This window comes from Chelon labrosus (assembly GCF_963514085.1).
Source record: "Chelon labrosus genome assembly, chromosome: 1".
Classification (NCBI taxonomy): Eukaryota; Metazoa; Chordata; class Actinopteri; order Mugiliformes; family Mugilidae; genus Chelon; species Chelon labrosus.
In genome coordinates this window covers 2,771,905-2,784,268 of record NC_140337.1, presented here as the reverse complement: position 1 = coordinate 2,784,268, position 12,364 = coordinate 2,771,905, and the positions used below count along the sequence as shown (strand labels likewise).

At 42.6% G+C, this 12,364-nt stretch overlaps 1 protein-coding gene across 1 annotated transcript in view; it reads left to right on the top strand.

Moving 5' to 3' along the window:
* The first annotated feature begins 434 nt into the window (after window positions 1–434).
* Window positions 435–12,364, top strand: part of nhsl2 (NHS-like 2) — a 140,122-nt gene continuing 128,192 nt past the window's right edge. Inside the window, exon 1 of the mRNA XM_084550144.1 lies at window positions 435–1,043. Coding sequence (XP_084406270.1) covers window positions 743–1,043 — 301 coding nt within the window. The 5' untranslated portion in view covers window positions 435–742. The remainder of the gene's footprint in view (window positions 1,044–12,364) is intronic.

Here is a 12,364-nt window from a genome sequence, read left to right as displayed (position 1 = left end):
TCCTTCTTCATCTTCTCCTTTCCAGCTGCCCTGTCTCTCCTCAAGACAGGTTTTCTCACCGGGAAACACCAGACTGTTGCGCCCTCTGTCGCGTGTCAAGCTGGAAAAAGTAAACTCTGATGTTGGGTTGGATATTTTCAAAATAAAAGCACACATGAGCAGCTATATAAGCTATATAGAGCATTGTGTCTCTAAAATGAAGGAAACATGACCTGTTAAAATGAACCTGGAGCGTTATATGTAAAGATCTTATCCTATGCGTCATGGTTTTTGGAAACATAAGCAATTTGGATTTGAAATTATTAATAACAAAGGAGGTTTAACTCTAGCCTTAGATGATTCTTTAAAAGGGGTTAAACTTTTCGTAAGTGATCCTCAACACTTCTTTTTGGCTCAAGTGGTTTGGATAAACCTAAATTTGAGCTTTAGTTTTGTAGGTCAAACCGGATGCCTTGTGTGTTTCACTCCGCTTGCTTCCACAGCAATCCTCTCAGCAGCTGAGACTCTCCTCTCTACTGAGGAAAAAAAAAAAATACAGAAACCCTCGCTCGCAGTCAAAAACAATGAGGGCGCACGACGCGCAACACGCTCCAAGCCTCTCCAACAGCGGCGGAGTTTTCCCTCCTGGAGGATTCGTAGCATGCGTCTGTGCGCCACCCGGAGGGAAGAGGACCACAGGGATATAACTTGACAATCTGAGGAGTTTGTTATTTATTTTTATTTTTTGGAAGGGGAAGGAATCATGCCTTTTTGCAAACGCACGATACTTCCGAAAGATGTGTGCAAGCCCGACGGCAGAAGGCTGCCGGAGACGCGTCCGCAGCGGCAGCCAGAGATTTTCGGGGACTTGGCGGACGTGTGCGGCTTCTCCCTGTGCTCGGTGCTCCGGCAGCTCTCGGATCTGTCCCGGCACTCGGTGGGCATCCTGGAGGAGCTGGAGGGAGAGCTTGTGTCCATCTGCCACCGGTCAGGAGCGCTGGAGGGCAGAGTGGTCCGACTGCAGAGGCGCGTCGCGGAGCTGGTCAGCAAACCTCCACCAAGAAGTAAGAGGAAATTAAAAAAAAAAAAAAGAAAGAAAAAAAAAAAAAGAAAGTGTTTTCAGCTCAAGAAAAACACACCTGGAGTCGGTTTGCACAGCTTGCAGATGCAGGAGCAGAGCTGAGGCAGCTTTTTTTTTGTTTGTTTGTTTGGTGTGTCAAACTTTGTGAAATGAGCTCATAGTTTTGTGGAGACTTATGTTTATGGCTGCAAACACTGAATTTCAGATTATGAGCAAGTGAGAGATTTATCACTGTTGGAGGGTGTCAGTCAGCTGGCAGTTAGGTGTCTTCAGATGCTACGGGGAATATCAGACTTAGAAAGAGTCTAAAATGACATTAAACAAACTGAGTTTTATATAAAAGAAACTAGAGCTCATGTCATCAGTAAACAGCATCAGATGTAGGAATGATTTAAGATTGTTGAGGAAGTATTTCTTTTTTTGTATGACCTCTCGGCTCTTGGGATGTGCAGGTTTACAAGATGCCCCTGAAGGCAACACGTTGTTGTGGGTGTGTAGAGTGGAATGTGACAACGCAGATGTCATGCGTGCTTTGGAGTTTTGTCACTTTACCTGTCACTTTATCTCCGTCTCCTACTTCCGTTTTTAACTCATGCGTTTCTTTACCTTTTTCCCTCCATTCAAAGCTTTAAAGCTCAGTTTTTTGGTGTTAAACATCCTGAGTTTAGTTGAATGTGAGAATTTGACTCCGTTAGCCTGTTAAATGATGTGGCCTTACATTCATTTCATGGTTCCTCCACTATTAAAGTTCTATTAAACATATTTTAATAAAAAATCTATGAATGAAGAACCTATTTCAAACAGTAATCTTCACTTAAAGGGGAACTCCGGCGCAAAATGAACCTGGGGTTAATAACACATGTGTACCGAGTTCGACCGTTCTCTGGTATTTGTTTTCATGTATTTGTTTTGTTAGTCAAATGTGACCAGTTTTCTTGCAAACCGCTATTTAGCGTATAACGCTAGCCTTCGGGGCACACCTACACATAAAAAGAATCGCTATTTCTATACCACTAACAAGGCTCACAATATCACCACACTTACACGGTAGCATAACTAGGGTCTCTACATGTAAACCGAAGCATTGAGAACTTTGCAAGTATACAGGCAGTTTATTAAAAAAGGAATACAGTACCGTTCGCGTCCGGCTCGCATATCCAGGCGGGCGCCATCTTTGGGAAACTGAACTCTCTTCGTTCAGTGCTTCTATGCTCTCAGTGCTTTCTTCCGGCAACAGACAGTTCAGTTTCCCCAAGATGGCGCCAGCCTGGATAAGCGAGCCGGACGTGAACGGTACTGTTATTAACCCCAGGTTCATTTTGCGCCGGAGTTCCCCTTTAATGACACTATTCAACAAATCAGTGTAATAACAAAGCATGTTCTTTATTAAAATAGCAATGGTAGTTTAGGATTTAACTTGAATGACTAGAGCTGATTGTAATAAGATGTGCAGCTGTATTAAAGGTTGTTTCCAACCACTTAGAGCATATTTTAGTTTTATATGTGCTGTATACAACTAAATTCGCTGGAAAGAAGCGCTGCCATGCTAGCCATTAGCATCTGCTCTAGAGAGTCTTTGTTGAGTTCATAGCTGAAAAACTACAGATGAGGACCCCCCTATCCCACCTATCAAACAAAAATCTCTGTAATAGTCAAAAATACTGTTGCCTCGTTGTTTTGAGGTCTGAAAGCTGGTGGATCTTCTGCGTTGAGACGCTTGTGCATAGCGTCTGCGCACCTGCTCTGGACTGTTTCACTTTTACTAACTTACTGGCGCTCTGTTTAGAGGATTCCTACACTGTTGAAAGTTGGATACAGGCAGCAGGAGGCAGCTAAAATACGTCAATCAAACCCAATTGGTTTGACTGACGTATTTTTGCTGGAGCATAATCAGTTCCCAATGGAGAGACTCCAGACCAACTTCCTGCCACAAAATATTTGTGGGCGGTAGTTATGCAGTTATTCAGGACTGCCAGCCTGAATGATGCTTGAGGCAGATGTTTATGTTGAACTGAGACTGTTGAAAAATGGAAACCGTTCATAAAGACGACCTAAAGGCTGTGGAGTTCACAAATTTAGATGCTAATGTTTTGTATAGATTTTATATTCAAAAACTTTTGAAATCTTTTCTGGGAATCAGTTTCCATCACTCCAACGTCTAAGTAAGTGGTCCCATGTCTGTAGTGTGTTAACCAATTATGACAGCTTATGAGGGGATGCTTAAAAAGATGTCTCCAGGCATCATTTAGTAACAGCAATTTTGACTGCAGAGGTGACTTTTTTGGTACAAATCTTTGTATTTAACACCGTTTTTCTGGCAGTTGGTTGATTTCAAATCCATGTTTTTCACACAAAAACATCTAGAAGTCTCACAACAACAATCAATACATTATTACTCTAGAGTACAAGACCAGTCAATTCTGATCCCTAGTTAATCGATGTCACAACAATATCTAGAGATGCAGCCATAAAAGAAGACTATGAGCATTCATGTGACATCAGTGTCACCAAGATACCATTCCCATGCAAGTAAGCTGTAACCCAGATGCACGATGGGAGATCTGCAAAGTGCCTGCCAACCTGTTTCACTCTGCAAAGTTTGCACAAACTTTTTGCAGGCAGCACTCTCTTTGTTTGTGTTAAAGCTCAAGAGTGAACACGTGAAAAAGTAAGCTGACTGTGAACAAGAGTTTATGAGGCTGTCAGCAGTGTGTGTGTGTGTGTGTGTGTGTGTGTGTGGTGTGTGCGATCACGTACAGTATGATAAGACAAAAAGAGAAAGTCCCTCCAAACACAGACCAGATGTAGAGCTGGAAAGACGAGAGGAGGACAGATAAAGCAAAATGCAGCTCGTCCTTTGGTTTACTTTACAGAGGCGAACTCACTCGTGTGTGTATGTTTACGTGTGTGCGTTTGTGTACGTATGGAGTGTATTTCTGTGCATGAGCTCATCTGCGTTGATGCAAACATCCTCACCCTTCTTCTTCTTTCTAAACCCTGTGTGGGCTCTTACTGTATCGCTAACAGGTGGGCAGCAGCACACGGCGAAATAATCAATAGAGCCAGCCTGGGCCTTCATCTCTCATCATCATCCTCACTTCACTTTGTCTTTCTTTCTCTCTTTTCTCCAACTGTCTAAGCGAAGATGGATAACATTCCAACACAGTAATAACGAACAAACATCATGGGTTTCCTCCTTTGGTGATTTAACAATCCAAACTAAAACCTCTATTAGATACACTTGATTCAACTGAACATTTCCGACCCAAAAACCAAATTGGGCCGTCGATGAGCGTTTGTGACCCTTGTTTGGGCAGTTTGTCCAGCACTGTTGGCTCTAGTTGGATATCTGTCAGATTGACTGATTGACTTTTCTTCCTGAAAAGGAAAAACGAAGGAAGGAAAGAAAGCAAACCATGACATCTTGTTTTTCATCTTCATCACATCTGAGCATCCCAGTATGGGAGTATTTTCACAATGACATGTTCATCTTTGCAGCTGAGCGCGAAGAGGCTGGGATGAAGGTCAGCACCTCTAAGTCCAAGCCGGAAAATGGGGAAAGGTTCCCTCCTTTCACCAGAGTTGGGGCTGAGCTCCTGGTATCTCAGAGTGTTGTTCCCGAGTGATGGTACAATGGAGCAAGAGATTGACAGACAGTTTGGTTTGGTGGCTGCAGTAATGTGGGCGCTGTATCGGACTGCCGTGGTTCCAACCCTCATGTATGGCCATAAACTTTGGGTAGTGACCAGAAGAATTAGCGTTGCAGAGACCAGTGACTGATATGAGGTTCCTCTGTTGGTTGGTTGGACTCAGTCTTAGAGATAGAGACAGCCAGAGGGAGCTCAGAGTAGAGCTGTTGTGCTGCTTTGTGTCCAATAGGGCCAGTTGAGGTGGTTAGGGCATCTGGTGAAGATGCCTCCTGGGCATCTCCCTTTGGAGGTTGACCAGAAACGGCCAATTGAAACGCAACCCCCGGGTACACCCAGAATCTGGTTTGGGAACCTAAGGATGCTAGGGAGATGGATGTCTGGAATTCCTTGCTTAGCCTGTTGCCACCACAACCTGATATTGGATCAACAGAAGAGAATGGATGAATGAACGCTCATCTGTAATTAATACACAGTTTGTATGCAGATTTGCAGCTCTTGCTAGCTCGTCGCAGCTCTTCTTATTTCTCGTTTTATATGACAAGTACTGACACCTGCTGGTATGAAGAGTTATTTAACCACCTGGCCATTGTTCTGTAGTCTATGTGGGGTGTTCAAGTGCAACTTTTTGGGCCAGACACAAGAGAAGTCAGGCGGCATCACTGTTGGTCTTGGTTGCCGATAGTTCTTTGACGCTGGTTTGGCATGACCAAGCCTTTACGTGTGCGCTTGATGGAGGCTGATGCTACATGTCGCCAGCCTCATCAGCTGTTAGAAGACACGACAGTCGACCAACATGCGTGATAATTGGTTCTCATATAATATATGTAATAGATTTAACAAGCAGGGGCTGGCCGTTGGGCCGCTGCTATCGTTCAGGACTTCAGGCGACATTCCCTTGCTTTTGAGGATGAAAAAAAATCCTACTTCATTAATTTTTAACTATTGGTTGGACAAATTGTTTAAAGCTTGTATATTTTCACTTTCAAAGCACAAACCCATGTTTCTGGGTGTTGAATTAGCTTTAGTTTTTGGAATAAAGGGCATCTAAACCTAGCCTTAACCTGAAATTAAAAAATTTAAAATCTAAACGAACAAAACTGCAGATTTAGATAGATAGCTGTAGATGTTTGCAGTGTATAGAATAGAATAGAAGAATAGAATAGAAAGCCTTTATTGTCATTATACACAGTACAATGTATGTTCGAATAGTCTGTGGATAATCCTTGTAATATGTTTACTTTTGCTGTTGTGTGTTTGGTTTAAATGGCCTAGCTCCTTTACTGCTGGCCCACGAACACCACCTCAACATGTGGAAATCTGGCTCGACAGGCCTGCTGCGACTAATTGTGGTTGCTAATCTGTGATTGCACAAGTTAAATGGTTCATATGACTACAAGTTGTGGTTGTGGTTTGTTTAGGTTCAGATGTTAAAGTCTTTAAATATTTTAGGATGAGTTAAACTTGCTTTCTTTTCCCTCATTTGTGCAGAGAAATAAAAAACTTGAAAGTGTGCTTTTCTTCTAGTAACAACCGCTGACAATCCCCCCGTCCACCTGCCAGAAAAAGTGGCTGCATACTCTGAATGATCCGATCCTGCATGAGGGGATTTTTTCCACCAAGTTTAGAGTTTGTACAGGAGTCAGATCTCCTGAGTTGCTTCCAGAGCCTCGGCGCGATGAAGCGGCGGAGGAATTGCAGCTTGTTTCCTCCCCACGGAGAGGAGGGGAGGAGTCGCGCTGATACACGGAGGAAGAGGATGTCAGTCGTCACTTTGGAAAGCGTGATAGCAGGAGGGAATGCGTGCATGTCCAGTTTCCACTGGAAGTTGTCACTCAGAAGGGACTGAACTTGAGGAGTTTGTCCCCTGAAACACCTCCTCTCTAACTTTCTCATACTCGGCTTATTTCCTGCCATTTACTGTTGGCTGCTGTTGATCTTAAGTGGAGCAGGAGTATCCCAAGTATGTGAATGGGAACTGGAGCTTAGTGTTTCTTTTTCTGTTGCTTTTTCCACCTTCATTCTTTGGGAAACCGCGCTTGTTCTTTGAACCAAAGCTAATTTTTCTGGTTTTAACAAAATGTCCCCCGCTCGGTCTCACAGTCCCAGTCGAGTTTGTGTTAGAAGCACATTTCATTCATGGACAAGTCCCAATCACTGATATCACAACAGGTGTTTTCTCTCAGCTGTCGAAGGCCACGTCCCTTTCAGTGATGTGATGTCATCGCAGGTGCGTGGCCTCAAGAAAGCAGAGGGACCCTTTTCAGCTGCACTGTTGGCTGCACAAACAGTTGATGTTAAAACAGCATCAGACATGTGTTAAAAACACTGTGAAAACACAGTGGAATAAGCACGTCTCTCAGTTATTTTAAACTAATGCATTCATTAACTTAGAATACATTTGTTATCACTAAATGGTAAATGCTCTTGTATTTATATAGTGCTTTTCTACCTTTTGGTACTCAAAGCACCTTACAGTCTCATTGCCACATTTACCCACTTGTTCACACAAGTGCACATATTCACATACTAGTACCATACAATGGGAGCAACTCAGGGTCCAGTGTCTTACACTTCAGAATGTGGTCCATGTGCTGGGGACCAAACCGCTAACTCGTGGACAACCCGCTCTACCTACTGAGCCACAGTAGGTAAAATACTCACAAAGGTATAATTAGTATCAGCGCACATTTGCTTGCTAATTGGTATATGTGGCCCTCCAAAAGCAGGTGATTTAGCAGTCATTCTATGTTCTACTCCTGAAATATGGTCATGAATTAACATTCTATGACAGAAAGGTTGATGTTGGTCAAAAGCAATTTTCTCCGCAGGTTGGTTCGGCTCAGTCTTAGAGATAAGGTAAAGAGTTTGGACATTCTGAGTAGAGCTGCTGCTTGTTGAGGTAGTTCTAGGATGATGCGTTACATCTTACTCACATGGGAACATCCACCATGGTTGCGGAGCCTTGGAGCCTACAAGGAGAATGCATTCTCTAGACTTGCCTGGGAATGCCTCAGGAGGAAATAGAAAGTGATGCTAGGGAAAAGGATGCCTGGAATTCCATGCTTTCATGACCAAGGCAACAATAGGAGGGAAATGGATGAATAGATGAAACTAGTGTCACAGGGGCTCATAAACCACCCGACACTGGAACTAAGCTGGCGGTCGGCTTGGCATGTCACGGCCCCAACATTAGTCTCCAGGACATGGTCGTGAAGGAACTTTCTTTGACAGAAAGGTTGGCATCGGCCGAAAGGAGTTTAGTCCATAGGTTGGCTGGGCTCGGTCTTTGAGATAAGCTAAGGAGCTTGGACTTGGACAGAGGGAGCTCGGTAGCAGAGGTCCTGCTTGTTGAGGTGGTTCTGGCTTCTTGTGAAGATCCATCCTGGCCGCCTGGTCTACCCTTGGAGGTTTACCAGGCACAGCCATCTACTAGGAGACCCCAGAGTATTCTCTGGACTGGCCTGGGAACACATTGGGATTCCTTAGGAGGAACTAGAAAGCAATGCTAAGTAGAAGGAATACCATGCTTACTTGGATAAGTGGACAAAAATAGATGAATGGATGGATGATTGTTTAGGCCATATTTTAATACAAAGATACAAAAACAGATGATTTTCTGCCCCCCCCCCCCCCCCCCACATCTTCTTCCATAGTTTTCCTGTCATGGCAATGCCATTGGATGAAACACAAGAGTTGGTCGAGCAACATACTGATAGCATTGTTAGATGATACCAGGTAAGCCTTTAAACCCTAAAGACTTTTGCTGTAGTAATCAGCGAAAAAAGAAAGCACCATTATAAACATAAGCTGTGGATAAATTATAGCTCATAATTGAAATGAACATTTAATAAAAATCGTGTTATTTTCTGTTCTTTTACTTGAATACTGCACAGGGTAAGATATCGCTCTCTGCAGTTATATTTTGGTCATTGCTGACTCTGTAGGAAGTTTGGTATAAACCTAATAGTCATGGTTAAGATTAACTTTACACTTGAAATCATCAAACTTGCATTCTGCTTGTGCAGCGAATGTTTCACTCCTCCATTTCCTTCCTAATCCTGTTAATCAAATGCTCGATGAATAGATGAGAAAAAGGCTTTACGTCCCCCTTCTTTCTCCTCCCTCTCTCCTCCCTTGTTCCCACGGGTGGATGTCAACCCCATGACTCAGTATCCCTCCCTGTTGGCCCCTCTGAAATTCCCCTTCTCCTCGTTTCTAACTTCTTTTCCTTCTCTCTCCATCCCCTATCCTAAAACAAATCATCCTAAAACCCCTTTGGATACTTGCTTTCAGCTGATTTTTAAGAAATGAATTCAGGCTCTGACTTCACAGAACGATGCATTCGATGGCAACAGATGACTTCTGACATCTGAATTTCCATTGTGGAGGTTTTCTGTAATCCCACAGGTTTGTCTTTTTCATCACAGATTCAGGCCATGGACCAAAAATCTGTTTTAGTGTCAAAATATTCACTTCTCCAAGTCCTCCTCCAACACCATATCTCATCCCACTGCTGGTGATTCAGAGGGCAGCAGTGGCAGAAACTTCTGCAGGAGAAAGGCTTTTATTTTTCAAAGTAATCTAATTTAGGTTCCAGTTTAATTTGGTATTCAAAGCTGCCAGAGTGGCAGAAGTGAACCTCTATTTAACCCCTTAACATTCATCACTGCTGCTTATAAATGCTGAATAAAGGGGGCTTCGTGTAAATGAATATATTGGAAAGATGTCATGGGTAACGGACTGAAAGGGTTGGGGCGTAGTGTAGCGGAAATAAGTGCTTCTACAACTTTTCTTGGCGAAGGTGGAGGTTAATAATGTGTGCGATTATGTGTGTTTTCAAAGTCAGCACAAAATCAAAGTAAGATGCTTTCATTGGGTCTTATGTTCAGTGTAACAGAGTGAATGTGTGAGCAAGTTTAGCCATTTTGCTTGTGTGTATTAGTTTTCACAGTGAGCATTGTTAGGTACTAAAGCTAGGATTAGGTGGAGGTGGAGCTCTGGGGCCCCGTAGTGATCTATGTAGTCAGAGTGGCTATTAATTACCCAGAGAGTGAGAATGTTTGTGAGAATCACATTTTGGGGGCCAAATTCTTAAGGAGTACCAACCTTGTGGAGCCATTTTTCTGGGCCCCACAACTATATGAAGGTTGAAACGGCAAAGGTTACATTTGGATTAGGGTTAGTGTAAGGGGCGAGTAGAGAATACATTATGTCTTATGTAAGATTGTGTGTGTGTGTCGTTTTGCAGAAAAAGAAAGAAAGTTTTGGATTCAGGTAAAAAGAAAACGAGAGGAAAACCTACTAACAACTTCCTGTCTTGGCTGAAAGCCTGGCCCTTTCCCTTTCACACACACAGACTCATGTTTCCATCGCTTTAGAGGACATTTCACTGACTTACATTCATGTCCTGGTTGGACGGTCGGACGGTTGGACTTTTTCTAATTTCGTACCATCTGAGGCAGTGAGCTGGTTGAATCGCCGGTCAGAGAGATAACCCTGATTGACTGATGAGATTAGTGAACTAGTGCATGAGAAGAGAAATGGAAGTAACCAAAACCACAAGCACACTGAAGGTTCTTCTTGTTTTTCATCTCATCTGAACATTCAAATATGCAAATATTTTAAAACATCATGATCATCCACGATGGATAAAGTGTAGACCAACTGATCAGCATGATTCAGGAGAGACTAACTTTGTCAAAGACGGCGGGAAGCCATGTCACACGACGTCTGACATCAGTAGGACTTAGGCCAGTTGCCAGTAGTACTTTGTTGCCAGTAGTTCTTTGATGTTTGTTTGCTGTGCTGTACTTTTAGAGCCACATAGTCCGATTGGGAGGAGGTAGGGGTGGATGGATGGGTCAACAACTGTTGATAAATACTCATTTCTTTTAACTATGACTGTTTCACAAACATAACCGCATGATTACTAGTGTAACAATGAAGATCTGATGTTTGAACTCAAACCCAGATCTTTGCCTAGAAGAATAAATGCTCCTATGGGTGACAATAATTAAACAAAATTCTTACGTTTACGTTCAACGGGATGTTCTCATCTGGAAATAATAAACTGTAGACCAACTGATTCAGGAGAGACCAGCTCTGCATGATGGTTTGTAGTTCTAGTCCTAGATTCCTAGCCTCCCAGCTAATAGTAGCTCTTCCCATTTTCCCTTTAGACTACTACCACATACTGGTATGATGACTTGATTTCCTTTCACATAGGTGTGTGAACGTATATATACTAGCTGGCCGTTGACTGCAGTCTTTGGGGTGTGTTCAAGTGCAACTTTTTTGTCCAGACACAGGAGACGTGAGGCAACATCACAGTCGGCCTTCAATGCTAGTAATTATTTGGAGTTGGTTTTAGTGTGTCCCCTTCATACAACCTTCTTCACCCACTAAACCTTTACATAGACCCTGTAGCTTTTTGTCCCCTAAATTGAGGCAGTGTTACTGTAAACAGATTTATTTCCCCACAAGTGAAACAAAAACACACAGACATTTTTGTCTACACACCAGTGAGATTAAACGTTTCATACTTCCAGTTTCATCACCGCACTTATCTCGTTGGACATGTTGCCAAAGCAACAGTCCCAAGCCTGTGTATCGCTGAAGGCCTGAAATTCAGACAATGTGTGTGTGTTTCTCTCAACCTCCTGCCTTCTGGCTGTTGTGTTTTCGACTTCTAATATCAGCAGCAATTTGTCAGTGACACAGAAACACACACACATTTGTCCGACTAGGAAGATAACCCAGTGTGCGGTATGAACGAAAAGCTTAAAGAGCGTTACAAATGGGTGGAAATAATATGGGAAATAGGAAATAAGATTGAAAGAAGTGTATAGATAAGAAAACGACGGAAATAGAGGAAGGATGGGAGGATCAAGACGAGAGGGAGAGACTTACAAGAAGAAAGTTATGATATTTGACTTCATTTTATGTTTCATTTTGTCACTTATTTTGCAAGGAAAAATCTCATCTCTTGTAGCCTGACATGTGTAGACCTGATTTTAAGAGTTTTTTTGTTTTAATCTAATTTTAAATGCCAAGAATCTCAATTGCAATGGTCCTGAAATTAGTGTATTTAAATGTCTGAAATCCTTTGATTAAAGTGACTACGATTAATAATGTTACAATAGCAAAGCATTCATTCATTCATTCATTTTCTATACCCGGTTATTCCTGTTAATGGTCGCGGGGGTCTGCTGGAGCCTATCCCAGCTGTCATCGGGCGAGAGGAGGGGTACACCCTGGACAGGTCGCCAGTCCATCGCAGGGCTAACACAGAGACGGACAACCACAATACCAAAGCATCCAATGAAAATCACATTGTAAGAAATGTTGAGAAATGGACTTGGCAGAAGAACTCCAGCTGGAAGCTGTAAGCATTTGCAGGAGGTGGTGGAGACCAAAAATGGTGCAAATAATAGACAAAAAAAATTACGTAAAATCACATAAATTAAAGCAAAAGGATTCATTGTTCTCCGAATATATTTTATCTCTGTGTAAACAATGGTGAGTTATGCCTTTAAATTGAGAATTATTACCAAAATATCCTGGGAGTGGGAGCTTTTTTTTCACTTGAATAATAGGCGTCATCATGTCTTGGGTGTCTTTATTAGTCTGACCAAAAAACAACGACAAAAAAAAC